At 36.3% G+C, this 14,732-nt stretch overlaps 1 protein-coding gene across 1 annotated transcript in view; it reads right to left on the bottom strand.

Moving 5' to 3' along the window:
- Nucleotides 1–1,454: 1,454 nt before the first annotated feature.
- Nucleotides 1,455–14,732, bottom strand: part of ankrd33bb (ankyrin repeat domain 33Bb) — a 35,031-nt gene continuing 21,753 nt past the window's right edge. The window contains exons 3-5 of the mRNA XM_030159816.1: nt 5,537–5,677; nt 3,515–3,678; nt 1,455–2,171 (exon numbers count right to left, since the gene is read on the bottom strand). Coding sequence (XP_030015676.1) covers nt 1,515–2,171; nt 3,515–3,678; nt 5,537–5,677 — 962 coding nt within the window. The 3' untranslated portion in view covers nt 1,455–1,514. The remainder of the gene's footprint in view (nt 2,172–3,514; nt 3,679–5,536; nt 5,678–14,732) is intronic.

Below are 14,732 nucleotides of genomic sequence, written 5' to 3' on the forward strand. Positions count from 1 at the left end.
TTCTTCCTTTTTTTTTTTTTTTTTCACATTTTCAACATCTGCTATTTTGTTTTACACTTTGGCTCCTTTTGTTTCTCGTTAAAATCAAAATGAATAAAAGCTGCCGATGTGAGGAACTGTAGTACAAAACTATACGAGCATAAGTGATAAAAACCTCCCCCAGAAATGTACAGTAGGTCAAGTAAAAACAAGGCAACAGAAATGACAACAACAACAAAATAGTAATTTCCTCAGCAATACAGTCAGGTCTTTACATTAACCCTTTCATGCATGAATTATTGAGAAACTATAATCAATCGGACGTGTCCAATTGGATTCAGCTCTTATTTTTTTAGTGACAAACACAACTGTATAACAATGGTTTGAATGCAGGCTGATGATAAATATAATTTGCATAAACACAGTGGATTTATGAATGATTTGACTCATCAGTAGCAAACATGAATGACCTGATAAAGTATTAACCCATTACATTAGATTGGATTAGGTTACGTTACGTTAGATTAGGTTAGGTATACGTTACATTATGTTATGTTACGTTACGTTAGATTAGGTTAGGTATACATTACGTTACATTGCATTACGTTGCATTAGATTAGAGTAGATTAAATTAGGTTAGGCTAGGCGATGCTACATTATGTTACGTTACGTTAGATTAGATTAGATTAGATTAGATAGAACTTTATTGATCCTTTGGGCAGACCCGGTGCTACTTTTAGGGCAGTTTGCAAATTAATTTTTCACTCTGTTTAACATTTCTTAAGTAATTTTTCACCATTTATTATAATATTATTCTCTATATTGTGCATTTTTCACTGTAAATCTTGCATTTTCCGATGTTCATTTCCTATATTTAATTTAGATGTTTATGAAAACTCAGAGTTAATTCAAAGAGTATTATATCTATCTATTATATATTCTTCCCACTCCTTTTCGAATGTAAATAAATTATTTTGAAATTTTTTAACTTGCATGTATTCTGTAAATGCTCGAAATAAACAAATAAATGAATGAATGAATGAATGTCAAAACAGACAAAACTGGAGAAAAAGTGAGTTTTTCAGCAAAATATTTCAATAACTGAACATAAAAATAATGTATCCATCCACTGTCATTGATCTAACTCCATGGGTTTTACTGGTGAATCAATGTTGTACAAGACAATGGTGTTTCCATGGTAACTACGGAACCTCTTATCGTCCAAATGGGTCATATCTGATGACCATGAAAAGATGAAAAACTGTATTTTACACCAACTATTTACATGTATTGATAGGATTAGTGGATCAACAGGTATTAAACAGTTTAGATCAGTAGATGGTTTTGGTCGGTGGTGGAGGTTTGGGTCTTTATGGGTTAAAATAACAAGCGTTCATTACAAGTAAATCCACGAGGTAATTAGGGTTCTGCAGTGCCGTTCAGCAAAATTAACAATATCAGTTTGGGTTAATTACTGCAGATATTGTGGTTTCAGTTGAACATGCATGAAAGGGTTAAAATCGTCCATGAAGCCCTCACCTCCTCCTTATCAGAGGTACCAGGTTTTTCTTCTCCTCCTCGCGCCTCCTTTCTATTCGTTTCATCTTGTAGTCCCACTTGGGAACCTGCAGCTGGTTGTGGTTGTGGTTCTGTTTAACCTTTTCGGGGATGAAGGTAGGATGCGGGGCCTTGCAGAGCCGGACTTTGGGCACCACAAGGCCCGGCCGGACACTGCTCCTCCTCATCATGTTCAGAGGCAGTAAACTCGCCCGTCGCATGACCACGGACGACACCGCCGCCATTTCACTGAACAGCTGAGGCTGGAGGCTCGCCCTGCGATCTCTCACCTTTGGGATGAGGAGGACTCGCGAGTTCTGGAAAAGCCTCTTGTAGTGGTTCAGTCGGTCCGGACCCAGGCTCTTCAGTTCGGCGAGTCGTTTCCTTCTCAGGATCTCCTGAACCGCGAAACGCCGCTTTCCAATGCACGGCGGGCTTCCCGGACACACCGTGTGACACGCTGTGGCGATGAATGGACTGGAGATGCCGGTGGTGACCCGGACCATGTGTTCCAGGACGCCGTCGTCCACGGGGTTCACCTTGTTGTTGATGTAGAACCTGTACGGGCAGCAGGAGAAGAGGCTGCTCAGACGTTTCCCACAGGACTTGGGTTCTTGGGCCTGAGTCACCAGCTCCTGGAAAGAAAAGATCCAACAACAGTTAACCCTGTAAAGCCTGAGCCTTTAAATCATTGACAGAAAATTCCAGTTCTTTGAAACTGGAGCCTTTATTGGTCTTTCTGAACAACCCCAACGACCATTGGTCCTATTTTTTCAGACTGATCTCAAGAAATGATATTGTATGTTACACCAGTTCTTATGGCATTTGGTGTGCTATACCTTCGTATTTTCGACTGTTCGTGTCCATTCGATTGCGTCAAGATCTTCGGTTCACATAACCCTAAGGGTGTTTTCACACAGCGTTCTCAAGACCATACCATACTTGGATATGTTCACACCTTTCTCGCAGATGTTACGTTCACAAGCACATGCCACAACCCATGCCCGAGTACGAATGGGTGTTACAGGGCTGAAACAGTAGCTGGTAAGGTGGAAGGAATTCTGTCGCTATCCTACAACTGCGGAAGTCAGAAGAAGACAAACCCTTACCTATCTGTTAGCTTGTTTGAGGCAAAGAGAAGCAGAGCGACCTTCGTTTTCCCTGATATATCACTGAGTGGTTCGGTCGATAAGGTGAGCCTGTGCTGCGTGGATCCGAGGCTTTTTCAGGAGGCAACCGGAGTGCCGTCTGTGGTCTTGTGGTGATTAACTCACTTTCAGAGTTGTCGGAGTGGTGATTAGGTCACTTCCGGACTCAGGCACGGATCGCATGGCACGGACACAGATGGGCGGTGGCAGCGTGCAGTGAAAGTGAAACTTAAGACGCTTTACTAATTCCTCTATTACCGCATGTCACCTACGTGAAACCAGTTCGACTTGGCTCAGCTCCCGGTGTTGTGCACCTCATTTCCTTTCCCCTACCTTCGGAAACTTGTATTTGAGGGGGTACGACGTTTGTTGCCCGCACTGGAACCAGAACTGTGCCCGGCGTTCACCCTGCCACTACGTTCACAAGCATCGCTAAGTAGTGTATCAAATACGTGATATTCCTGTAAATGAATCACATGCTGTGGACAAATTTTTGAGCAGATTGGAGGGATTCCACCCTTTTGAAGAAATGGAAGCGTTGACAGTGTTCCAGTGGACCTGGTGTCGTCTGTTTGGACCTGGTGTCAGCTTTTTAGACCGTTTCTGCCTCAACGCCATGTTGGCTACGTTCTGACCAAAACAATGCAGCATACACATGATGTCATCGCACATGCGCAACGAAGGCGGACTCGATAAGCAGAATCGTTAAGCAGGCAGGCAAACGATTCCAAGGAATCAAGCTACTGGGATCCGGTTCTCGAAAAGAACCGGTTCTCGATTCCCATCCCTAATTATGAGGCTGCTGTTGTGTTCATCATATGTTTGTTCACCTCCAACATGGGCCACTCCAGGGGGAAGGAGTCACAGAACTGTTCAGCACATGGTCTGGACATCAGCTGCAGCATCAGGTCGGCTGTTTCATGGCGACCGGTGAACAACGCCCATTCCCTGGACGTCATGTGACGACTGTTGTCCCGCGCCTGAACATCACTTCCTGGAAACAAACACTGATGTAAGTGGTCTAAAGCAGAGGTGTCAAACTCATTTTAGCTCAGAGGCCACATTCAGCCCAATGGGATCTCAAGTAGACCAGTAAAATAACAGGCATAGCAACCTATAAGTTAAAAAAAACAAATGTTGCTCTTTGTTTTACTGTGAAAGTTAAATTACTTAATGAAAACAACCCTGTACACCCTGAAATATCTTTTTTCTTTTTTTTAAGTGCAATTTCCAATGTCGCAAATTATGTTGTATTTGTTGTAGCTTACTATTAACACAATTTACAGATCACAGTGGATCTACAAAAACATTTGTAACAGGCATAATTTTGTTAAAATTGCACTTATTTTCACCAGAAATTCCAGGTTTTTCATATTTGTTCAGGTTATTCATATTTTACCATGAAAGGATAGTTTGTAAAGGTAAATATTTTCATAATATAATTTGACTTTTGTCCACGTTAGACAAGAAAAAAAATTGGAGTTGTCATTATTTATGGGATATTATATTATCATTTTATTTGTTATCGCATTGAACTGTATGTGGCCCCTGAACATCCTTCACTATTAACCCACACAGACCCAAACCTCCAAAAGCATCTACTGATCTAAAATGTTTAATACCTGTAGATCCATTAATTCTATCAATACATGTAAAAAATTGGTGTAAAATACAGTTTGTCATCTTTTCGTGGTTGTCAGATATGACCCATTTGGACGTTCAGAGGCTCTGGGGTCAAGAGTTTTTCAGCTTTATTTAAAAAAAACAAAAACATAAATAACAAAAAAACAAAATGCTGTCCACTGCAAAGGACATTCCATAAAAATAAAAAAAAAAATCTATCTGAAAAAACTGTTGCATCATGCTGTTTCCAATCATGACAATTATTAAATGTAAATAAGTCCAAACTTTTCCTTTCCTGGGTCCAAGGTTATAATAGTTTTGGATTTTTCATAATAGTTTAATTTTATTTAGTTTGAACTTTTTTTTTCTCTAATTCAGTTAGTTTTTATTCGTTTTTAGAGTAGGTTTGCTAGTTTTTATTAGTTTTCTTTTTTTTTCTAAATGCTTAGTTTTAGTTTAGTTTTAGTATTAATTTTAGTTTTGTCGTGTCTTTTGTCTTCTTCGCCGTCGTATTCAAATAAATCCCATGCAGAACTTTCCCCAACTTTAGTCTCCATGTTTCCAGGTAGAGTGGGGACGAGAAGACAACTAAATGACAAGTGACGAGAAGTGTCAGACCATGAAGTACTGTACGGTGCCGCTAGCTAAAATTGCTAGAGCGAAATAAATCACTTTCGTACCAATCCGACATTGACAAAAATGAAAACAAAGGGAATTTTATCCACAATTTTTATACGTTTTCATTAGTTTTGTAAACATATAATACAGTTTTAGTTAGTTATCGTTTTTTTTTTTTTTTTCTTTTCATTATAGTTTTTATTTATTTCCGTTAACAAAAATGTTTTTTCAATTCTAGTCTTCATCATTTTGTTAACAATAATAAACTTACCTTGGTCTTAGGAGGATATATTTCTTAAGTACTGTAACAACCACAACTGGCATGAAACAGAAACTGACACTTAACTTTGGATGTCTGATTCCCGGCTTCTACGCGTCTCTTTTACTTTGGAGCTGACACGAAATTTTCACAACCTCTAACCCATATCCACTGGACCCCCTGGAAATGCTGGGCCCCATGAATTTGTCATGTTTACCCCCCCTTTACGGTGCCCCCGCCCGTGGGTCGTATATTTGACACCCCTGGTCTACAGATATGATGGAAGGTTACAGCTATAGCTACCACAGGTGCATATATTCAGAGTAGATATTCCACTATATGAGTGTTTTACCTGCTAACATCAGCGCTCGGACACACTGAGATCGGCCCTGCATGGCGGCCTTCATCAGAGCCGTGAAACCGTGACAGTTCCTCCTCTCGATGTCGAGTCCAGGGAAGTAGTTGAGCAGATAGTTGGAGATGAACACATGACCTGGAGGGCAAACACAAACATGGAGTTTACACCTCAGCTTCATTCAACCACAGATCTACAGCTAAATGGATGGTAGAAGAAGATAAGCATCAGTTCATTTTCTCGGGTCCGACGCCTCTGAATGTTTTATCGTTGTTCAGTTCAGCTCGTCTTTATGACAGACTTGACTTATTTTATTCATATTTTGGTCAGTTGTGGTCATTTTGTTGATTATTTTGTTGATTGTTTTCATCCTTTTGCTGATTATTTTATTCATTTTTCATCAGTTTTGTTCATTTTGACTATTTTGTTCATTTTATTGGTCAGTTTTGTTCATTTTGTTGATTATTTTATTCATTTTTCATCAGTTTTGTTCATTTTGATTATTTGTTCATTTTTTTGGTCCAGTTTTGTTCATTTTGTTGATTATTTTTATTCATTTTTCATCAGTTTTGTTCATTTTGATTATTTGTTCATTTTTTTGGTCCAGTTTTGTTCATTTTGTTGATTATTTTTATTCATTTTTCATCAGTTTTGTTCATTTTGATTATTTTGTTCATTTTTTTGGTCCAGTTTTGTTCATTGCCATGATTATTTTGTTAATTATTTTCTTTGTTTTGCTGATTATTTTAGACATTTTATTGGTCAGTTTTGTTCATGTTGTTGATTATTTTATTGTTTTTTTTTGGGGGGGGGGGGCAGTTTTTTTCATTTTGTTGATTTTTTTGTTCATTTTTTTGTCAAGTTTTCTTCATTGCTATGATTATTTTGTTGATTATTTTCTTCTTTTTGCTGATTATTTTATTGGTCAGTTTTGTTCATGTTGTTGATTATTCTATTCTTTTTGAGGGGGGGCAGTTTTGTTCATGTTTTTGAGTATTTTATTCATTTTTTTGTCAGTTTTGTTCATGTTTTTGATTATTTTATTCATTTTTTTAGTCAGTTTTGTTCATGTTTTTGATTATTTTATTCATTTATTTTCCAGTTTTGTTCATATTTTTGATTATTTTATTCATTTACTTTCCAGTTTTGTTCATTTCCACAATTATTTTGTTGATTATTTTCTTTGTTTTGCTGATTATTTAATTCACTTTATTGGTCAGTTTTGTTCATGTTGTTGATTATTTCATTCTTTTTTGTCTTTTTTTTTTCATCAGTTTTGTTCACGTTGTTGATTATTTTGCTCATGTTGATTATTTTATGGCTCTAAAACCCATAAAATAAGGTCATCCTTCCTTCAGGTTCTGCTCATCAGCTGGGATCAGATGCACCTGTGGGTCCACCACAGCTGAGGGTGATTGACAGCAGGTTCCTCCTCATACCTTTGGCCTCTGGAATTGTTTTTTTATTCCTATATGTAACACCATTACACAGGGTGATGTGTATTACTGAGATCTACTCTGTCCATGTGTCATGTATTTATAGACAAGGACTGTACAGAAATGAAAGAAATGCTGAAATACTGAACAAACCCTATAAATTAATATGGTTCGATTATTATTATTTATTTATTTATTTTTTTTTTTTTTTTTTTCAGTTTTATTTTTACACACATGCATAAAATCTATAGTTCTTTGTGTCCTTTAAAGACGTGTTTAAATGAAAATAAACAAAAAACATACATTCAGTCAGATCTTTACATCAATATTTCCTCACTCGCTTATCAATAACCTGCAACTGAGGTGAAGGTTTGTACTAAACTACCATTTTGTGCTAAAATTTCACCCAAACTGCTTCTGGGTATTTATAAGACAGGGCAGATATGAGTTCCAGTGACCTTGACCTTTGACCTATGACCCTTAGCAGTCAAACTCTGTCCAGTTTTTTCTTGAGTTGAGGCGAATGTTTCTTACTTGCCAGTTTTCTTAAGAGCTTACATATGCATAAGAACAGACAAACATGAGGTTATAGCGACTTTGACCTTTGACCTTTAACCTTTGACCTCAGGCAGCCAAAATCTTTACAGTTCATCCTTGAGTCAATTGGCGTATCTGAATATGAAGTTTGGATTTGGAACTCTGTGAGTACGGCCTTGGTAAGAATGGACCGAGAGAATGAATTTACTAAGAATGGATAGATAGATAGATAGATAGATAGATAGATAGATAGATAGATAGATAGATAGATAGATAGATAGATAGATAGATAGATAGATAGATAGATAGATAGATAGATAGATAGATAGATAGATAGATAGATAGATAGAGTCATATATGGACTTTCATTTTGATTCATGACCTTTGATCTTTAGTGACCTTGAGGGTCAAACTCAAGGTCACTAATGTCAACAATATTCTTTTCCAAAACTACTGGTCAGATTCATTTCATTCATTTTAAATCTTAAATGTGTCTTCTTTGGGATAAGATCTACAAAGTTTGATTGCGATTTTCAAAAATTTTGATTTTTGAATTTCTGACGTATTTTTTAAATATTAAAGCTGCGTATAACTTTCGTCACCAATTTTTTGTTTATCAAATCTGTAAAACCCGAGTCATAGCCTAAGTATCAACAATCTGTTAGTCTTTCTGTGATTACGCACCTGAATCTTTTCCCTTCCGTGAACAATTTCGAAGTGTACTCCACCATAAACAGTCCATGAGTTTACAAACAGAGTTGGTAGGTCACTTGGGCATTTTTGGAAATTTGTCACGATGTGCATTGTAGGAAGTGGAGCTCCACGCAGCTGCAATGGCAAGAGGCAATGAAGCCATTTCTGTGTTTGTTGCTGCTGTGGACATAATGCGGCTGCTCGTAGCTCCGAAATTGTTCACCAAGAGGGAAGAGATTCAAGTGCGTAATCACGGAAAGACTTACGGATTCATGATACTTAAGCTATGACGGGTTTTACAGATTTGATGAAAAATTGGTGACGAAAGTTATACACAGCTTTAACAATTTTCCTTATGTACTTATAATGATCCATATTTTGATGGTTTATAAAATGTAAATGGTTACAGATCTCAATATAGATACTATTGATCACTGATCGAAGTCATGCATGGACTTTGATTGAATTAGTTGAGTTCTCCTCCAGTGAAAGTACCGCCCACTTCTATCGGAGATTGATCTCCTGCGTCAAGACCACAGGACTCTAATATAAGTCTCTTTTCCGTTGCCCATAAAACTTTACCTAATGGAAAAACAACAATTTCACCAAAACTTGTTTTTTGATTAATGTTTTTGTGCTGGCAAGAGGTGGTTTTTCGGGTGTTGCGCAAATCGTATATCACGCAAAACTGCAATGGAAAGACTTTTTTCTGCAACTAGAGTCACGTGAATAAAAAAAAGGATGTTGATGAATTTTACAACAAGTGAAGAAGAAGAGTTTTAAAAGACACATGGCGCAGTATGTGTGGACACACCAGGAAACCCATTCATTCATCCATCCATTATCCACCGCTTATCCAGGGCCGGGTCGCGGGGGTAACAGTCTAAGTAGGGATGCCCAGACTTCCCTCTCCCCAGACTCCTCCTCCAGCTCTTCCAGGGGGACCCCGAGGCATTCCCAGGCCAGCCAAGAGACATAGTCTCTCCAACGTGTCCTAGGTCTTCCCTGAGGTCTCCTCCGGGTGGGACATGTCCAGAACACCTCCCCAGGGAGGCGGCCAGGAGGCATCCGAAACAGATACCCGAGCCACCTCAGCTGGCCCCTCCCAATGTGGAGGAGCAGTGACTCTACTCCGAGCTCCTCACCCTATCCCTAAGGGTGCGCCCAGCCACCCTGCGGAGGAAACTCATCTCGACCGCTTATATCCGGGATCTTGTCCTTTCGGTCATGACCAAAAGCTCATGTCCATAGGGAAAATGGTCCTGAGCCAGGAAACCCAATCATTTTTTAATCTAGGATAGGATAGAGGGATAAAATATAATAATAATAAATATCTGATATCTACGATATACAGTCTACTCTCGTTATACCGCCAACTTCCGTTCACGGCCAAATTGGCGGTATAGCGAAAATGGCGTTACAACGGGTTGCGTCCATAATGTGCATGTCTTTACTATATGATGTCTATGCTGCCTCCGTTAACCCGTTCTAATTGCGTTTCTAAATAAATCTTGATTCTGTTATGTTGTAAGGGATCATTTAAAGTGGGGAAACATTTTAAGCATTATTATACCGTGTCGGGAAATGACACCCCATCATCTTGAGGCTTTGGCTTAATCCCACGTCCTCTTCCCGACATCCTGACCTACTGAGTGTTCTGCGATAAATGAACGGTGGCCGTTCCGTAGACCTACTCGTAGCTTGTCGCGATCAGCGTCTGGCGCGTTTGTTTCAGTGCATTGTTAAAATTTATGTGTACTCGATGGCAATCACGCTGGCGGTATAACGGTCGGGAAATCAATGGTATAAGTGTTGTTTGTGCATGGAACTGGGCTGGCGGATGGCGATAGGCGGAAATGGCGGTAGCTAATGGAATAATGCATTGGGGATTTTTGTGCAATGGTTTTGGTCGGCGGTGAGCGAAAATGGCGGTATAACGGCGGGCGGTTTAACGAGAGTAGACTGTACAATATTTACGTTCGTCGCCATGTTTATGGAATCACTTCTCGTGTCATCTCGCGATAATAAATAAACAAATCATTGCATTTGTGATTTAATGCAAAAACCGACATTACGCACTTCTGTTTAGTCGACATTTAGTAAATATCGGTAAAGTTTTGTGCAGATGTCCAATGGAAAAGTGACTATAGTGACAGAACCTGACAACCTCAACAACAAATTCAACTTGTTATTGATTCTTGATAGAACATGACGCTGAGATACAAGAACATCGGTCCTATGTTTGTTTGTTTTTCATGTGGTCCACTCTGTTGCGGTCTCGTGGACTTTGGTGGACTCTGGTGGACTCACCTGTTCCTCTGGGCTGTTGTGGATCCCTCTGTCCTGACAGGGGATCGATACTTGTTTTAATGAGGCAGAAAATGAAGAGCGGTCTGCAGCCATTCGTCACCGACCGCAGCGAATCATTCATCATCGTTAGCAGACGAGGCCGAGGCGAACGTCTGATACATGTGGCTACATCACTATGAAATTACTTATCATGATACTTTCTAATGCCGCAAAAAAACACAGACCCCCGCACTGGAAGCACCAGACCTCATAATACGTTCTGTTCTTTAATTTAGGCCTAAGTCTTCAACTCCGTTCTCTGCAATTAAAGTTCTTCACTGTAAATTATGCATCAAAAGTAGTGGAGAGAACAAAAAAAATATTAAGTATGCACGGTAAGACGCCTCATTAAAGTGTGAAGATTTAACAATAATGATCTTAAAACGTCTCCTCTGAATGGATCCATTCATGAAATACTTGAGCTCATTAGATTTTACTGATCTCTGCTTTTGTTATTTCTATTTATCTTAGATTTATATGAAGATAAAGAGTAAGGAAATGAAATCAATCTGTATGTGAAAGAATATTCAGTTTTAACTTTAACACTGAAATAAAGGGAAAATGATGATGAATATATGGATGGTTCTAAAATACATGAAATAATATGTGTTTTCTTGATTATCTTGTCCATGTTTTGAGCAATTTTGGTCATGATATTGATTATTTTGTCATTTTTTGCACCAGTTTTGTTTATTGCTATGATTATTTTCTTCCTTTTGCTGATTATTTTATTCATTTTTCATCAATATTGTTCATTTTGCTGATTATTTTATTCATTTTATTAGTCCGTTTTGTTCATGTTGTTTATTATTTAATTTTTTTGATCAGTTTTGTTCATATTTTTGATTATTTTGTCATGTTTTGGTCAGTTTTGTTCATTTTGTTTTTATTTTGTTCATTTTTTTTGTCCAGTTTTTTTCATTGCTATTATTTTGTTGATTATTTTCTGCCTTTTGCTGATTATTTTCTTCTTTTTTCATCAATATTGTTCATTTGCAGGTTATTTTATTCATTTTAGTGGTCAGTTTTGTTCATGTTGATTATTTTTATTCTTTTTTGGGGGGGTCAGTTTTGTTCATGTTTTTGATTATTTTGTTCATTTTGCTGATTATTTTGTTCATTTTTGGTCAGTTTTGTTCATGTTTTTGATTATTTTGTTCATTTTGATGATTATTTTGTTCATTTTTTGGTCAGTTTTTTCATGATGTTGATTATTTTGCTCCTTTTTGTTGATTATTTCATTCTTTTTATTCCTTTTTTGGTCAGTTTTATTCATGTTGTTGATTATTTCATTCTTTTTATTCATTTTTTGGTTAGTTTTGTTCATGATGTTGATTATTTCATTGTTAATTTTTGGGTCAGTTTTATTTATGTTGTTGATTATTTCATTCTTTTTATTCATTTTTTGGTCAGTTTTATTCGTGTTGTTGATTATTTCATTGTTTTTATTCATTTTTTGGTTAGTTTTGTTCATGTTATTGATTATTCTTGCTCATTTTTCTGATTATTTTATTCTTTTTATTCATTTTTTGGTCAGTTTTATTCATGTTGTTGATTATTTCATTCTTTTTATTCATTTTTTGGTTAGTTTTATTCATGTTATTGATTATTTTTTGCTCATTTTGTTGATTATTTTATTCTTTTTATTCATTTTTATTCATGTTGTTTATGATTTCATTCTTTTTAATCATATTTTGGTCAGTTTTATTCATGTTGTTTATTATTTCATTCTTTTTAGTCATTTTTTGGTCAGTTTTATTCATGTTGTTGATTATTTCATTCTTTTTATTCATTTTTTGGTTAGTTTTATTCATGTTATTGATTATTTTTGCTCATTTTGTTGATTATTTTATTCTTTTTATTCATTTTTTGGTCAGTTTTATTCATGCTGTTTATTATTTCATTCTTTTTAGTCATATTTTGGTCAGTTTTATTCATGTTGTTTATTATTTCATTCTTTTTATTCATTTTTTTGGTCAGTTTTATTCATGTTGTTGATTATTTCATTCTTTTTATTCATTTTTTGGTTACTTTTATTCAGGTTGTTGATTATTTTATGGCTCTAAAACCCATGAAATAAGGTCATCCTTCCTTCAGGTTCTGTTCATCAGCTGTGATCAGGTCCACCTGTGGGTCCACCACAGCTGGGGGTGATTGTCCTGAGTGGGTGTGGATATAAGGAGGCTGTAACTTCCAGTTCAGTTTGGTTGTGAGCTCTGAGGAGTCAACATCTACATTTTAGGCTTCTCTTATTGCCCTGAAAAGAAAAGACCAGTGGTGCATTTTTGTTTTGTCATTTCCCCGTTCATTTGATTCCCTCTTAACCTGTGGTTTTATGGGTCCAATGACCTTTTTTTTTGTCTGTTCTTTTGATAGATTTAGTTGGTCATGATTGTTTCTACCCTAACCACCTCTTAGAACCTGTTTTTGGCCCATATCTGTGTAATTTTTTTGGTTTATTTCCCTTTATTCTGCCTTAAACCTTCACTTAGTCTATGGGAAATATAGCACTTCCTGTTTCTACACATCAATGAATCTATTTTTTTATTAACCCTTTCAAGCATGAATTATGAGAACCTTAATCAAGATCTTTTTCCCTGAGTGTTTTTATTCCTTTTTAGGCATGAAAAAACAATGTTATTGAAATTTTATTTTTTTATGAACCTATTTTCATGGATTAACACTCAGCTGGACTCCATGTGTTTAATTTTTAAAGCAAAGAAACATGTATTTACTGACATATTGTGTGAAAACTATGAAATAAATTGGTTTTTTTTTTTTTAACCCTTTCATGCACAAATTATGAGAACCTTAATCAAAAATTTTTCCTGAGTTTTTATTCCTCTTTAGGTATGAAAAAAACAAAGCAATTGAAAAATTTCTTCTGAAAACTAAATAAATAAATAATAATAATAATAATTTTTAAAAAAAATTCAAAAATACATAAAAAAAAAAAATAATGGGAAAAAAAAATTCTTATGAACCTATTTTTCATTAAGTTGCAAAAATGTCCACTCAGCTGGACACCACATGTTTCATTTTTGACGCACAGAAACATAAATTTTGTGATAAATTGTGTGAAAACTATAGGGAGGGCTTGTGATTCTGGGGGTTTATGCTCAGGAGAGATCTACATAAGGTTACCAATTCATGTCAGAAAAGATATGTAGTGTCTTAAAACTTTAATAAAGATCCATGTTAATAAAAAAATTTTAAAAAAACCCCCGAAAAGAACAAAATCAATGAATATACAAGAGAACAGCTATAGAGTAGCCGTCCACTGGAGGGACCAGTATGCATGAAAGGGTTAATGAGATGCAGAAATGTGATCCAAACACCAGTGATGTTCCCTTTTTCAGGCTGATTTGACTTCCTGTGTGTTTGACCTTTGATCTGAGCTAAAATTCAACCAAAGATGTCTGTTTAATTTATATTTAAAAAAAAAAAAAAAAATGCGTGGGAAAGAAATCTAATTTGTATTTCTAAATGATTCATGATTAAAAGACAATGAGGGGGTCTTTTTTTTTTTTTTAATTTTTCTGTATGGTTCATTCATTGTTTGATTATTTGTGTCATTTATTGGTATTTTTTGTACATTTTATGGTCAGTTTTGGTTTGTTTGTTCATTACTTAATAAGTTGTGTGTTTTGTTTTTTTTTGTTTGTTTGTTTTTGGTGTTCCTGCATGTTGCATGCTGATGGAAGGACGGTTTTTCAGTGCAATGATAAAATATTGACTTGATTCTCAGCACCAGTAACATGTCCTACATCAGGGGTGTCAAACTCATTTTAGTTCAGGGGCCACAGTAAGCCAGATTTGATCTGCAGTGGGCCGGACCAGTGAAATAATAACAGAATAACATAAAAATAATGTCAACTCCAAACTTTCCTCTATGTTTTAGAGCGAAAAAAGTAAAATCATGCAATGAAAATGTTTACATTTACCAACTTTCCTTTAAAACAACGTGAATAACATGAACAAACTGTAAATTTCTTAAGAAAACTAATTGCAATTTTAACAATATGATGTCTCAGTTTACCATTTACACGTGTAAATTAGTCTACTCTCGTTAAACCACCCGCTGTTATACCGCCATTTTCGCTCACCGCCGACCAAAACCATTGCACAAAAATCCCCAATGCATTATTCCATTAGCTACCGCCATTTCCGCCTATCGC

Source organism: Sphaeramia orbicularis, chromosome 17, assembly GCF_902148855.1.
Source record: "Sphaeramia orbicularis chromosome 17, fSphaOr1.1, whole genome shotgun sequence".
NCBI lineage: Eukaryota > Metazoa > Chordata > Actinopteri > Kurtiformes > Apogonidae > Sphaeramia > Sphaeramia orbicularis.